At 36.2% G+C, this 16210-nt stretch overlaps 1 protein-coding gene across 4 annotated transcripts in view; it reads left to right on the top strand.

Annotated features, from left to right (window-relative positions):
- PTPRK (protein tyrosine phosphatase receptor type K) overlaps positions 1-14787 on the top strand; it is a 604468-nt gene extending 589681 nt beyond the window's left edge. For all 4 annotated transcript variants that reach the window (XM_043457399.1, XM_043457400.1, XM_043457398.1 and 1 more), the window contains 8 exons: positions 1977-2112; positions 2330-2479; positions 3313-3486; positions 6386-6517; positions 6653-6778; positions 9364-9527; positions 10054-10189; positions 13292-14787. In XM_043457399.1, the coding sequence (XP_043313334.1) occupies positions 1977-2112; positions 2330-2479; positions 3313-3486; positions 6386-6517; positions 6653-6778; positions 9364-9527; positions 10054-10189; positions 13292-13345 (1072 nt within the window). In that variant the 3' untranslated portion in view covers positions 13346-14787. The remainder of the gene's footprint in view (positions 1-1976; positions 2113-2329; positions 2480-3312; positions 3487-6385; positions 6518-6652; positions 6779-9363; positions 9528-10053; positions 10190-13291) is intronic.
- The last annotated feature ends 1423 nt before the right edge of the window (positions 14788-16210 follow it).

Raw genomic sequence — 16210 nt, 5'->3', positions numbered from 1 at the left:
AAGGTTCCAGTTTGCAAGTTTAACAGTTAAGGTAAAACAGCAATAAAATACAAGTTAGCTTCTAAGGAGAATATGAAAGAAACTTCAGAAATAAATACATTCATCTTAATGTGTGTAGTATTGTCCATAATTGTGAATGTAGAAGCTCTGCCTTTTAGTGGCAACATCTACATGTGTGTTGTGGGTTATTTTTTAATCACTTTTGCAAAAGCCTATGTAGTATGGAATAGTAAATAAAGCCAGATATTTCTTGCCAATTTAGTAAATTTTAATAGAAGCCTAGCTTTTAAAACTAAATTTGAGGCATACAAAGTTATTAAATGGCCTAAATTACAAGAATTTGTGCTGTAAAACGGCTACTTTAAGAATTTTTTTTTAAAAGCCATCCCTCAGAGGACTTTGAAAACTACATTAGTAAAATTCAGCATATATATGCCAGAAAAATGTGACTATTATCCAGACTTTCTTCTGATTAGAAACTTCTCTTAAAACAAGTACTCAGAGACACTAAAAGCAAATTACATGGCCTCATTTTGAGATATGAATAGAAAAATGTATACTGAATCTGAAAAGCTTTTCCTAAATGCTGCACACCATTCCCAAATACTGTCCCTTCCAAGGTACATAATAGGTTGTGCTTAAAAGCATTTTTCCTTCCCTGAAAATCCAGCCTATTCAGTATTTAAATGACCACGTATGAAAGGAAAAATAAAACAACAGAGAATGAAATAAAAGTAAGGTGTCTCATTAGGATCAGATACTGTGTACCTTGAAAAAAAATCTACAATTCAATCCTCCTCAAGAAGTCTGATGTACTCTTCAATCACTTTCCTGTCTCAAACCCTGGGAACAGTGACTGAGAAGATGGTAGGCAAGAAAAAGAAACAGAGGTAGCCACAATACCTTTGACTTAAATTTCTTAAAGAACAATTAAGTTTAAGAGAAATGACCAAATCCAGACTTCAAAGAAATAATCTTAATAGTCTGTCTATGCATTTAGAAAATGAGACGAATGGGTTTTCAATTATGTAGTGTCTTGACTTATCAGAGGTTTCCTTTCCTGTGAATTGCCCGTTTCAGTATTGCTCCAACAGTCTCAGATATGCTCTCGAAACACAAATGTCATTTTCTACTTCCACTTGGGCATCTGAATTTATGGAAGAGAAGGAGGAGCTGACTACAAAGTGATTTTTCCATAAAAATCTGAACTATACCTTTTTGCTCCATTGACTTATATGTATAAAATGAGAAATCTTCCCAATGGGTAAAATAATATAATATATTATTATAATATGTTATGACTCGACTACTGAATTAAATACAGGAAGATAGTTCTATCTTTGCGACCTGTTAAGAATTATATTTCATACCTAACAATTCATTTTCATTTTTTCTTTGGATCACCATCTAAATATTCTTTCTACTGTTGGTCTTCTCCCCGGTAATAACGAACATTTTCTTCCCCACCCTCACTATTAACACTTCCCCTGAAATGTGATTTTCCATTTAAAGCTTTTAGATTAATGTTCTTTTGCCTTGACCAGAATCTGTCTGACGAACATAGCATTGCTGCATTTTGCCAGAGTGCCCACAATGACATGAATGAGTCTTTTGATCTCAGGTGAAATTTTAAAGCATAAATCCACTCCTTGATCAATTCTATGAGCTTGAATTTTTTGTAAAATGAAGACTGTGTATAAGAGCTATGAAACTTAAGTGACATAATACATTATTTTCAAAACACAATTTGATTTACAAAGTTTATATCTTTTAATTTGTTCCAGTCCTCAGTTTACACCAGAGTAGGTTCTCTGCATTGAAGCTATTTGTTCGTTAACAGGCATTTACAGAGTACATACAAGTTATGTCTTGTACTTTGCTGAATCAATTTGATTCTACTTATTTGAAAATCGGATGGGTCTTTCAATTTGTATAGACATGCTTCCTGCAATTCTTTAGATCTGCTTATTTTTCAGTGCTGGTGCTGGGCGAACTGGTTGTTACATTGTGATTGACATCATGCTGGACATGGCTGAAAGAGAGGGTGTTGTTGACATCTACAACTGTGTCAAAGCCTTAAGATCTCGTCGTATCAACATGGTCCAGACAGAGGTGTGTTGATTGTTGATTAACCTCAGGTGGTCTTTCTTGGTTTGCTTTCCAACACTTATCAAACTAAATAGTAGGTGTGTGTCACATAGAATCAATAGTAGCTCATCAAGTCATAGAAAAATACTGGTATTTTTATTAATATTTTTATATGGAGAAAATTCCTTGATGACAGGAAACTTGTATTAAAATATTATGAAAATTTTCTTTCTTTTGATAGGAACAGTACATTTTTATTCATGATGCCATTTTAGAGGCCTGCTTATGTGGAGAAACTGCCATACCTGTCTGTGAATTTAAAGCTGCATATTTTGATATGATTAGAATAGACTCCCAGACAAACTCTTCACATCTCAAAGATGAATTCCAGGTATTTATTATTTCTAGCACCTTTTTATGAGTAACTTATTACAGTTTGTCCTGGGCATTCTTAATTCTTCCAAGGAAGGTCTTTCAAGTCAAATTTATAACCTTTGACCCTATTTTAAGTATAATACATGTCTCTTTCATTATACAGTTGTTATACAAAGTTATAGACTCAACTTTTGTGTTAATGAGCTCATATCATATCTGCTATATTTTGAAGGGCAATTGAATTCAGACACAGGGGAAAGTATGCAGAAAAGGTACCATAAAAGTCAAGTTTTGTGATAATTTGTGTATCTTTACAATCTTTTTTAAAATGCAGTCTTATGGAGTTTGACTAATAATAGCTGGAGTTTGTGCTAAACATCATCTCTAATCCCAAATGTTTTCACTGCCCTTAAAACATCCCTAACGCTGTTGACTATGAAATCAAGAATAACTCTAAAAACCTAATGCTTTGATTCTTTGCCATAGCATGTCCTCAAATCTGGCACATTAAAATGTTACAAATTATAAGTTTGATGATGGGACATCATCATGGGCTGCTCTGATTGCATTTTCTTTGGTTAGACAATGCCTTCTGCAGGTTGCTGTGTTGTTTAGCATCCCTTCCCCTTTTAAAGAGAGGTACATTGAACAATGTGTATATTGTTTCTCTGTCACTTCTCAGGCTTTAGGAGCTTTAGCTACGAAGTCTGCCAGCCTGTCATCATGGCAAATGTCATTGCCTTGCACAAATTCTTTACTTTCTACTTGGCCTCCTAAATGCTTGAAAGATCTGTGATATACTGTGAAATGGGTCACTGTCTTTTAACCTGGGTTCCCTTTTCTTTCCAGACCTTGAATTCAGTCACCCCTCGACTACAAGCTGAGGACTGCAGTATAGCATGCCTGCCAAGGAACCATGACAAGAACCGTTTTATGGACATGCTGCCACCTGACAGATGTCTGCCTTTTTTAATTACAATTGATGGGGAGAGTAGTAACTACATCAATGCTGCTCTTATGGATGTAAGAGACTGCTCTCTTTGGTAGTGTAAAATGTAATGAAAAGCTGCAAAATTGATGAACACTGGTTAGGTTCTCTTTTCAAGAAAATTTAAATGGTCTAAAAAGGAAAAGTAGAAACTTTCATTGTAATATGAAATTTTTTGGACAGTGATTTTGAATTTCCCTTACAGTGGTTCTTAGGCACTATAAATTTTAGGCTTGGCTATAAGTTTGACAGTTGATTTTCAATTATTATAAAATTTTTGTACAAGCAATATCTGCAGGTGATAGTTTTCATCCTGATTATTTTCAGGAAGGAGAGTCATGCTTATCTATTTTGAATATAGTTAGGAATGAATTTTTTAAATCATAGAATGTCATATTCTACTGAAATTGTGTTAATTTGGAAACTTTTATCTCTGACACTAATAATTTATAGCTAACTAATAATTACTCCAATAATTTATAGCTAACTTGTATCATTTGTTATTAATTAATAAGATATAAAGGAAGGCATGGAAGATACCAAGTTAACACATCAATCGTCATGAAAAGAACTCTCTTGCCCTATTCCAGTCTTTGTATTGTAGATGGTACAGTATGTACTCACATGTCAGCATCCCATAGACACACCAATATGGAAAGAGAATTTTAAAGTAGTCTTTTTCCATCTTGTTTTGCTTACCTTGGGAAAAAGCAAGAAGGGTTTTAAGTTCAGCATCCTTTTGGTTTGTCACCTTCCTTCAAAGGCATCTCTAGTTTCTGCCCTTTAGACTATGGGGCCGTAATAAGGAGAAACCAGAGTCAGGGTTCATTCCTGGGTGATGAATAATGAAGCTTTCTAAGTCATTGCTCCTATTGAGTTCTCCAAAATTGGTTTCTGATAGTAGAGACTTGCCAAAGCCTATGTACCACTTCTAATTCTCACCCAGTTACTTTGCTCTTCTTTATTCTACAGAGCAAAATAGTTTAAAGGTAAGCTCAAGTGGAAAGCTAATACTCTTGCTGTGACCAGAGTCTTGCCTAGTTATTACTCTTGTCCCCTGAAATCACACTAGATCCTCATTATAGTTTTTCTTGCTGTTTTAATCATCTGCAAAGTCAAACATACTAAATAATAGAGAAAACACACGGACCTTTTTTTTTCTGAGTCAGTCTATATTTAGAATGAAAAAGGGTGAGAAGAAGAAAATAACATTAGGAAAAATATTGAGGCATTTTTTGTCTTTGATATCTCTTTCAAATTTCTTAATTTCCAGGTTGTTTTCTGGTCCGTATGAAGACAGAACCTTGTATTCTATGTGTTCCTATCTTCTGTTTAATTCACTGCGATTCAACACATATATTTTATAGTCGAAACTGCCCAGTGGATTTGGTAGTGTGGTTGGGACTGCAGAAAAGTTAGGTTTGGTTTGGCTCTTACGAATGGGGCTCATTGTTCAACACTCCCACCTTCCCTTCCTGTCTAACCTCTACCCCACTGTGAGTGTCATACACCCTTGTCATGCCTGTGAAAATCATGAGGTAAGGCCAAGAGTCGTGTGATATCAAAGCCTTAGATGCGCTCCTGCACTTGGAGGAAAGAAATAGGGACACCTCAGTCTTCTCTTCATCCGTCTCCCCTCCCCTCTGACTCATACAAGGAATAGAGGGCTTTTCATCTCCCTTGACTTACTTTCCCATGGAGCAGACATTTAATTGGAAGGGAAGTTTATTTCTTTCTTCTGAGCCTTTCCCATAAGCCTTCATATCTTCCTTAGGAGGGCACTCACCCCAGCTACAGGTGTGACTTTTTGAGGTCTTAAGGCCATGTAGGAGCTGCTGGTGAATTACTGTCTCCTCAGATTTATCCTGCAGTCTTCCATGGAGTGAAATGCTATGGTTAGCAGCATTTCCCAAATGGTGATAGGATCTGTGAAGCTCAAAGGTCAGTTTCTACACTGGTGTTGAGACACCTGAAGGACTTAAAGAGTAATATGGTACAACTGAGTTAGCAGATCACTGACAATTTTTATCAGCATTAAAAAATCTACCTCAGGCAGCTGTCTAGTTATATTTTTACAAATCCTTAGTTTATTACATAGAAATATATATTTCTATTTTAGTGTAGATCATTAGTCTGTAGAATGACAGATTATCTGGCCAGATGAATCTATCCTCTCTTTCTAGAAAGAGAGAATGCGTTGTGTCCCAATCAGGGGGCCTTGGGTCAATAAGGAGTCATTCGCTCTTACCTGGGGCCAGGGAATGCATTAGTTTTACTCTGTGGCACTTGAAAAATCTTAAATGATTGAAACTATCATTCTGATCATTGATATATGTTAGAAATTCCCAGGAAACTATGAGATGTGGATAGCCTACAAGATGTGTTAATAATGTCAATATAAACGCACATGAGTTTGAGGCACATGTGGTGCTTTATTCTTATTTGCCTTTTTCTTATTTGGAGTGGAAAAGAGCCAAACAGTTCTATAACAGTTGATAGCTGATAGACATATATTCATAGACAGACAGACACACACACACACGGAAATTACATGTCTTTAGCCTCTTAGACTTTGGAAGACTGATACAGCCCAACAGGTACCTCACAAAGGATCTTAGCCTCAAGAAGTTTTTTTTTTTTTAATTTTAATTTTTGTATTTATCATATATTTACTTTTATCAACAAAATTAATTCTTGGCTTGAATTGCTGCTGAGGCATCAAAGGCGAACCATCAGATTGACTGTTTACCAGCTGCAGCATGTTGCAGTGGTCCACATCTGTTATTCCACGGCTGGAGCAGCAGGCTGACTTCAACTCCATGTGAAGATGTTGAGTCTTCCCAACCCTACATTGAAGTGTATTGAATCTGCTTGTGCAACTGATTATTCATTCTAAGTTATTGTTTTCCCCTATCTACCTTGTTTTTTTCACAGAGCTACAGGCAGCCAGCTGCTTTCATTGTCACACAATACCCCCTGCCAAATACTGTGAAAGATTTCTGGAGACTAGTGTATGATTACGGCTGCACCTCCATTGTGATGCTGAATGAAGTCGACTTGTCCCAGGTTAACGGTTATGGGTTTCTTTCGTATACGTACATGTGACTTAACAAAGTAGTAATAGAATGCTAACATCTGCTTTATGCTATCCTAATTAGAAAAAAATAAGACTCATTTTCTTTCAAAAATATTCACATCTAGGGCTGCCCTCAGTACTGGCCAGAAGAAGGGACGCTACGATATGGTCCTATCCAAGTGGAATGTATGTCTTGTTCAATGGATTGTGATGTAATAAACCGGATTTTTAGGATATGCAATTTAACAAGAGTAAGTCATTAATTCTTTTAACTGAATTGATCCAGAACAGGTGATCACAAATAGAATGGGGTACATTTCCATTCAGACAAAAGAGAGAGTAAAATTAATAGAAATTATATAATCAATCCTAAAGCTACTAATCATCTTATGCCTTAGCACTGCAATAAAAATGCATTCTAAAAACAGGAAATCAGAAATGCTGGAAGCTAGGTTTCTGGGTCAGTGACTAGCCTATTGTATTTTATGTGGTAATCTAAATGCAGATTCCCTGGTTCAATTGAGTTTGATTGTCTGGGCCTGGCCTCTGAGTATATGTAGATTTATCTCAACATTAACTTCAAGTCTTATTAGCATTGATATCCAACCCAGGAGAGGCATGCAATTGAAAAATAGGAATATAATATTGACAACAGGATAAAGTGATATGTTGGATCAGCCATTATAGAAGGGGTCTGTGTCACTATTCCAGTTCTGCTTAAATCACATATGTCCCTGACTCTCCTCCTATAGCTCATCTACAATTTCATCTCTGAATGGCTCAGCCTCTGGCTCTGCCCAGATGTGTAGCTCGATGCAGTGCTGCTAGCCCTTGCCTTTTCCCAGCAGCAAAGTAGCAACTGTCCTTCAGGAACCTTTCTTTCCTTGACATTTCTTGTGTTTTGCCATCAGTGACAAACTGTCTGGGGTCTCTCCAAAAAACAAAAAAGTACTAATAAAAACTGTTTAGATTATATGACCACATAGCAAGCAGAATTTGAAAAGAAATCAGTAGTACCTCCCATGGAATTATGGAATTATCTCTCTTTTTAAAGAGAACGATTACTCTTTTCTAGAGCAGCAGTTCTATGTACGTATATTATTTTAAGGGTGTAATTAAAATTGTCCTGTTACAGTGTTCCTCACATCAAAATGACTATATGTGTTCTGGATTAATGTCTATATGTGTATAAGTAGAGAATAAAATCATATCCAGTTCTGTTCATTTCAGTGAGGGAAGAAAAGGATAACTTCAATCATGTCATAATACTCATGCATATCTTAGATGTTAATTTAAAGAATCTCATTATGTCTGCACATCTGTTACATTATGGTTCTACTAATATTTTAGCTGAGAAACTGTAGCTGCTAAACTAAGAAAGTAAAACCTATCTGTTAATTGAACTGTTTATATGAAAAATATTCTAGGAACAGGAACTGAAATTTGTTTTACTTTTTTTTTTTTGGTCAGCATATTTATTTTGATCTATATTTGGTATTCAAGCACTTATTAGTGTGTGATTCTTCTTTCTTTTCCTATTAACACTATTTAATATCATTCACCTCACCAGATATTTAGTATTCACCGACTAGAGGCTGGGTGTTAAACTTGGTAGCTCCTTGTCCCACCAAAAGATGTGTGAACCTTGCCATGTGTAGCTTCAGGTCTGATGCCTTATGATATGGCTCACTTGTACATTGCAAATTCTTCCTTGTATTTTCACTTGAGGGTTTAATGTATTGATTCACTTATTCAGCAGTACTGTAACTTAGAAAGTATTTTTGCTAGGTTCTAGTGATAAGAGATTTTAAGGGAAAAGAGATTTTATATTTTATCAGGGAAGATAAACATTAAACAACTTGTACAATCATTTATCTACAAATAAATGAAATTTTATAAACTCCTTCTCCAATGCATGAAAGTGGAAAGTGAAAGGGAGGTCACTCAGTTGTGTCCGACTTTTGCAACCCCATGGACTGCAGCCTACCAGGCTCCTCCGTCCGTGGGATTTTCCAGGCAAGAGTACTGGAGTGGGGTGCCATTGCTTTCTCCAAAGTAAATAGATTAAGAGAAGGCAAATGTGTCTAGACCTTGACTAGGTTATTAGAATAAAGGGAAATTGGAGGAAGAAGTGGAGCCTTATCATACAGGTATTTTTAAACCAAGGCAGCAATTTGGGTTTTATGCTAAGATCATTTGGAAGATATTAAATCAAGAAGTGACATGATCATATTTGCATTTAAATCATGATGTCTATAATAAGAATGGTTTGAAAAGATATCAGAGTTTCTTCAGGGAGATCAACTAGGAAGTAATTATTATGATTTGTGATTTGAGAATACAATGATATCAATGGCAATAAAGAGATGAATTTGAAAGTTAAGTATAATCATAGGAATTGATTATTGGATATGAAGTGTCAGGGAGAAGCTTATATGAAGATAATTCTCATATAACTTAGAATCTTTCTGCCCTGGCATGTACATATTTTGGACTTGCATTAGCTAGATTCAGTCTAATGTGTCATTTATGTCATAGTGAAAATTGGTATGAAACTTTTTTGCACTCTCAGTCTCTAAGTCATGTCTGACTTTGTGTGACCTCATAGACTGTATTCTGCCAGACTCCCCTCACATAGAATTTTCCAGGCTCAATACTGGAGAGAATTGCCATTTTCTCCTCCAGGGATCTTCCTGACCCAGGGACCAAACCCGCATCTTCTGCGTTGGAAGGTGGTCTTTATGACTGACCCACCTGGGAAGCCATGAACCTTTTACTTTCTAGTAAAAATTCTAGCCCTAACTTATTTACATAGAAATATTTTTTCCCTCAACAGCCACAAGAAGGTTATCTGATGGTGCAACAGTTTCAATATCTAGGCTGGGCTTCTCACCGAGAAGTGCCTGGCTCCAAACGGTCATTTTTGAAGCTGATACTGCAGGTGGAAAAATGGCAGGAGGAATGCGAGGAAGGGGAGGGCCGGACGATCATCCACTGCCTGTGAGTATGGCATCTTGGCTGGGCCATTTGGGGGACCTGGTGCTCGTTCCATCATTAGTCTTCTTTTTTTTCTCTGCTAAAGAGTGACTAACTCCCGTCTTACAGACCTCAACTAGATATTCTTCTAAAACAATCTTCCTGTTTCACAATTTTATAATTCACTACTACAACTTTTGTATTTTTCAAACTGATTTTATATAGTTATCATATAAACTCTTGGACACTACTCTCAATAATTTTTCTGATTTACACTATATACAAATCTGTAAAAATCTCAAAGTATCTAGCTTGCAGCAATGTACGCCTATAGCATGTCCCTACCCTAAGCATAAACCGTTGAGTTAATACCATCCTCAAGTATCTTCCTGTCTGCCTGCCACACAAACACGTACACGTGTGAGGCAAAATTAAAACATAAGGGGGAAAATTAAAAACATAATATTTTCTTTTCCAAAACATGTATGATTGTGTGACCTATGGTCACCAAAACTTCCATCTAAAAAGCCTTTATTTTCTTTGCTTTCAGAAATGGTGGCGGGCGAAGTGGCATGTTCTGTGCTATAGGCATTGTTGTTGAAATGGTGAAACGGCAAAATGTTGTTGATGTGTTCCATGCAGTCAAGACACTAAGGAACAGCAAGCCAAACATGGTGGAAGCCCCGGTGAGTCACAGTTTTGGATGCTGAAGGGGAGGTAGAGGTTAATCAGTCAAATACCTATTTGTTGATCTGACTTCATACACAGATAGGGAATGAAATGTGTAAATGAGTCTTTGTGGGGACCTTCATGCTCTAATTAATGAATTGCCAAGTAACTCCTTCTGCACCCATAAGCTTAATCACATATTGTATAAACTGCTAATGATGAAAACTAATTTCATTTAACTTGGAAAATGTATAGGATTTTTTTTTGAGCAATAAATATTTGCTATAGTAAACTTTGATAAATGGTTCTGTAATAAGAAAAATCCTGTTATCTAGGTTTTATTCTTGGCATTTCTTAAAGCATATTGAGTTAACTGGTAAAACATTTTAAGGGATATACATCTAGATTGTATCTAGTGCTTTAGACACCCAGTGTTTTTAAACGGCAAATGCAACTTATTTTAGTCATTATCTATAATTCTTCCTTTCTGGTCAAATTATAATTTTTTAAACTATTACCATTGATAGTTTTCATCTTTTACCAATTTTAGATTGTAATCATGTGATATTACTTGAATTAGCCATGGCTCATAAAATCAGAACTCAGATTACAAAATAAGAGCAGGGAGGTGTTAATATGTGTATGTAGGAGCTCATCTATTTGAAGCTATATGCAGAAGAAGATAGCATGTTGAATTTTCAGCATGTTCAACGTCTAAAGCGATGTCTGTGGGTTACACATATGTGAATGGTGGGAATAGGTCAGGAGCAGCTGTGTAGTTTGTGCTCACAGAGAAGTAAACCAGAAAAACCAAGACATCATTGTTGCTTGCCCTGCACTTATCAAGATGATCAGATAACTGACATGAGCAATTCAATAAGCCTTTAAAGTATTTTCACCACTTCCTGCTCATGGATTTTCACACAAGAGGTGTGTTGCTTCCTGAGACAAAATCTGAAGAGTTACATTTATACGGTTTCACTTTTAAGAAACAGTCACAGACTTCTTCCCCTTTGACAAGTCTTCAAAGCCCCTCTCTTCCAGCTCATACCTTAGGTATTGCTGGTGTCCCAATAAGATGGTATTGGCTTTGACTGGGGTGTTGGCAATGGAGATGGAGGAAGGAAGATAGATTTGAGGGATTTTTAGGTAAAACTCTGAGGTCTGTTTACAAAATGGGCTGGGGAAACTCATTGGAAAAGACCCTGATGCTGGGAGGGATGGGGGCAGGAGGAGAAGGGGATGACAGAGGATGAGATGGCTGGATGGCATCACCGACTCGATGGGCATGAGTTTGAGTAAACTCCGGGAGTTGGTGATGGACAGGGAGGCCTGGCATGCTGCAATTCATGGGGTCGCAAAGAGTCGGACACGACTGAGCGACTGAACTGAACTGACTGAATGGTTAGGTTTTTAAACTCTCTGCCATCTGAATATTTTTTCATGTAAGTCTGCCTCTGTCTCTCAGATCAAGTCTTCCTAAAATCATCAATAAGATCACTTCTGGCCTCAGAATTCAAATTATACTTCCAAATTTAACTGATTTCTCACTGTTCCTTAAAAAAAAAAAAAAAAAAAAAGCCTATGATTAAACTCTGCCATTCTAGAACCTTCTTAAGAGTTACTATTTACCTTTACACTCATGTCCCATGAATCTTGTCTAAACACCCAGTCCTTTGATTCGTTTTTAATCAGGGTTAATGATTAGTTCCTTGTGATGCTGAATTGAACTGACGAGTTTGGTAAGAAAATATAGAATGTAAACCAAATTGCTAGAGACTGATTAAAGAGATGTAACTGTTCACAAACACTTTTTGGTTCTTGAGGTTACTTGACACAGTGGTAGGCTAATTTAAATCACACCTACTTGATAATTAGGGTAGAATTGATAATTAGGGTAGGATTGCTTGGGGAAATTTTTTACTTCCCTCTTTTATTGCTCAAGATACCCGAAAGTTCTCTTTTGAAGTAGCTTGAGTTTTAGATTGTTTTCTAATTCAGTCTGAATTTTACCCACTTGGACTGAATTGAGATTTTAATACATGTTACAAGTCATAATTTGTAATGCAGTCTCTGAATTTTTCTAAATTCTTCATAATGGAGCAACATATAGATGGACTGAGAGAAAAAACAGTTTTAACTCAAAAAAGTTTTATTGTCAGCCAAGTTATCTTTAATAAAGGCAGCAGAAATAATTTTTCTGATAAAAGTAAGCTCAGAAAATGTTAGGAACCACTAACCATTTTTGAAACTTTTAATTAAATACTCTGATAGAACAAAGACTATGTCAAAAATTAAGAATTTAGATATTCACATATGTAAGTAAAATCATTATGCTGTACACCTTAAACGTGAACAGTACTGTATATCAATTGCCTCTCAATAAAACTGGAAGAAGAAATTAAGAATTTGGAATTGTGGAATGGCAGTTTGAAATAACTGGCTGATTTATACCACTAAAGAAAATACATAAAGTGTGGAGAAAAATTACTTGCATGTTCACTCTAGGATTATTTAAAATTAATAAAAAATAAATGTCATCTTATAGTCAATTCATATATTAGACTTTTATGTATATTAAAAGAGGTGTTAAATAACATGAGAAAAAATACATAATACTAAACAACAGAAAATAAAATATAAAATTATATCCTCAAATATAGGTATGCAATTATATTTATTCTAAAATACTATTTCAAGCATGCATAAAAATGGTCTAAAACTAAGATAGTATTTTAAAACAATTATTTCTGATAATAGATTTATAGAAACTTTTTCTGATTTGTAATCTTTTTCTATACTTGGAAATTTTTCTGTACTGATCAGGTATTACTGTTATAATCAAATAAGCAATACTGCCATTTTTTTAATTTGATACAGAGTATGAGTCAAAGACAACATATATTTTTATATCAACTTCCTTTTTCTTAAGCAGTAATCATTAGACTCAAATGTAAAATAACATATGCCTTGATGTTAAACTTGTTTATGGGGATAAAAAAGTTCATAATTCTTGAATAATCTAAATTGAATGCCAGGTATTTATTTGACAACAACTGTTCTCCATTCTTTGCCTTTTTCTTGACTTCACTCCACCTTTTTGTGTTAACATCTTTCAGGAGCAGTACCGTTTCTGCTATGACGTGGCTTTGGAGTACCTGGAGTCATCTTAGTTGGGGGAGATTTGAGAGTCACCCCAACAGAACCCATTCATCTGTTGAGCCAGCAGCTGTTGTACCTGTCACACCTGTGCAGAAAGATTTTAATGTGGGGGGTGGGAGACTTTTACATTTGAGAGGTAAAAGTATTTTTCTTATGAAGTTGTGTATCTTAATAAAAAGGACTCAATTAGTTTCTATTGCTGTATGAGAGCATCAACATTTCATGCCACATAAATTATATTTAATAAGCGGCAGATTCACATGAAAACTCATCAGTGTTTGTACAGCGAATAGGCAGCTTTTCCTCTCCTGATTTTGGAATAGCAGCCACTGCGTGTTGCATGAATTAATACTTTCTTTGTGGCATTTTTCTCCCTTTTTCAGATAAAAGATGTTAAAACTTTGAAGGAAGAAGAAAGAAAAGTTGTGCAAATTCATAGGAAAGTTCATTTTTTATATGTTTCAAGTGTAGCAGATCTCTATATAAATATATAAATATATATAACTGGCTTATTTTCTTTTAATGTGCAATGATGGCTGGATCATTTAAAGTTCTTTCTAAAAAAAAAAAAAAAAACCATAAGCCAAAGACTCAAGTGTAAATATGTCTATATGGAGAAAGCACATTATATTTATTGGTTACTTACATTCCTTTTTTGATGGCAAAAATACTACCACCACACAATCTTTTTTTTTTTTTTGAAGAAAGGTTTTTCTTTCACTAAAATCAATTGTAAACAATTTTTGTAGATTATTTTTTGTATGTTTAGTGTAAGTAGAGGATAAACTTTTTAATTCATAAATCAGGAAGCAATGTTCTTTAAAGTGATTCTCTTGTGTACATGCTTGTGAATTAAATTTATGTAAAACACCTTGGCAATTGGGTCTTTTCATGTAGGACCAAATTAAAACATTTTGCTGAAAATATATAATTTTTCATGATTTGCTTAGGTCAGTATGGTTTGGTAATCATTATGAGAACTACACACATTCAAAGGTCTTGCTGAAGACTTGTGTAATGTTGAACATAACCTTTAAGCATCATTTAAATTTTCAAGGGATTGGTCTTTTCAGCCTATGACCAAGCACTGGTCAAAAAATCAAAACTGCAACATTTATGCTTCTACGGTCAAGTGTTAGCAAACTGTAAACTGTCAAGGTGATGCAGTGTTTCTTTTGATGTTTACATGCCCAAGCTTTGAGTTCTGAGCAAAGTGTGAACAAATCGATGCCAGATTCCTGTTTTGTGCATCATCATGGGATTCTCAAGTGAACATTTTTAAATGTGGTCTTGTACACATGCTCCGTGTAGCTGTAACTTCACACCATCAGCTTGCAGTTTGTTATTGACTAAAGCATTCCAGTATCCTCTTTTTAGATTGCCAGTTCATGACATGGTGCTTATGAAGATTTAATTAAAGTAAGAGTGAAATAAAACTTTTATAATTACAGCAGTTATTGTTTGCACATCATTTTCTCCCCTTAATTTTCATGCCTTCACTCCCAAATAAATACCCTATTCTCAGTGACACAAGTAGACAACTTGAAATCTATTAAAAGTAAAACTGATGTCCAGATACAAATTTCTTTCATTTTTACTCTTTAACTTGAATTTCCAAAATTCCAAATGAGTTGAGAGAAAAAAAGACCAGAGAATTAACACCACCTTTTTTTTTTTAAGTTGCTATATTTACATGTCACTACCATTTTATGTCCATGGGGTTCTCAAGGCAAGAATACTGAAGTGGTTTGCCATTCCCTTCTCCAGTGGACTACATTCTGTCAGACCTCTCCACCATGACCTGGCCGTCTTGGGTGGCCCCACACGCCATGGCTTAGTTTCACTGAGTTAGACAAGACTGTGGTCCTGGGATCAGATTGGCTAGTTCTCTGTGATTATGGTTTTAGTGTGTCTGCCCTCTGATGCCCTCTCGCAACACCTACCGTCTTACTTAGGTTTCTCTTACCTTGGACGTGGGGTATCTCTGCACGCCTGCTCCAGTAATTTGCAGCCGCTGCTCCTTACCTTGGACGAGGGGTATCTCCTCCTGACCTTGAACGTGGAATAGCTCCTCTCGGCCCTCCTGCGCCCGCGCAGCTGTGGCTCCTTGGACATGGGGTTGCTCCTCTCGGCCACCGCCCCGCATATTTAACTTATATGCAGAGTACATCATGAGAAACACTGGGCTGGAAGAAGCACAAGCTGGAATCAAGATGGCCGGGAGAAATATCAATAACCTCAGATATGCTGATGACACCACCCTTACAGCAGAAAGTGAAGAGGAACTAAAAAGCCTCTTGATGAAAGTGAAAGAGGAGAGTGAAAAAGTTGGCTTAAAGTTCAACATTCAGAAAACTAAGATCATGGCATCTGGTCCCATCACTTCATGGGAAATAGATGGGGAGACAGTGGAAACAGTGTCAGACTTTAATTTTTTGGGCTCCAAAAGCACTGCAGATGGTGACTGCAGTCATGAAATTAAAAGACGCTTACTCCTTGGAAGGAAAGTTATGACCAACCTAGACAGCATATTAAAAAGCAGAGACATTACTTTGCCAACAAAGGTCTGTCTAGTGAAGGCTATGGTTTTTCCAGTGGTCATGTATGGATGTGAGAGTTGGACTGTGAAGAAAGCTGAACGCCGAAAAATTGATGCTTTTGAACTGTGGTGCTGGAGAAGACTCTTGAGAGTCCCTTGAACTTCAAGGAGATCCAACCAGTCCATCCTAAAGGAGATCAGTCCTGGGTGTTCATTGGAAGGACTGATGCTGAGGTTGAAACTCCAGTACTTTGGTCACCTCATGGAAGAGTTGACTCATTGGAAAAGACCCTGATGCTGAGAGGGATTGGGGACAGGAGGAGAAGAGGATGACAGC

Source organism: Cervus canadensis, chromosome 33 (assembly GCF_019320065.1).
Source record: "Cervus canadensis isolate Bull #8, Minnesota chromosome 33, ASM1932006v1, whole genome shotgun sequence".
In the NCBI taxonomy this organism is placed as follows: Eukaryota; Metazoa; Chordata; class Mammalia; order Artiodactyla; family Cervidae; genus Cervus; species Cervus canadensis.
The sequence above is the reverse complement of the archived record's forward strand: the minus strand, read 5'-3'. Positions and strand labels throughout refer to the sequence as shown.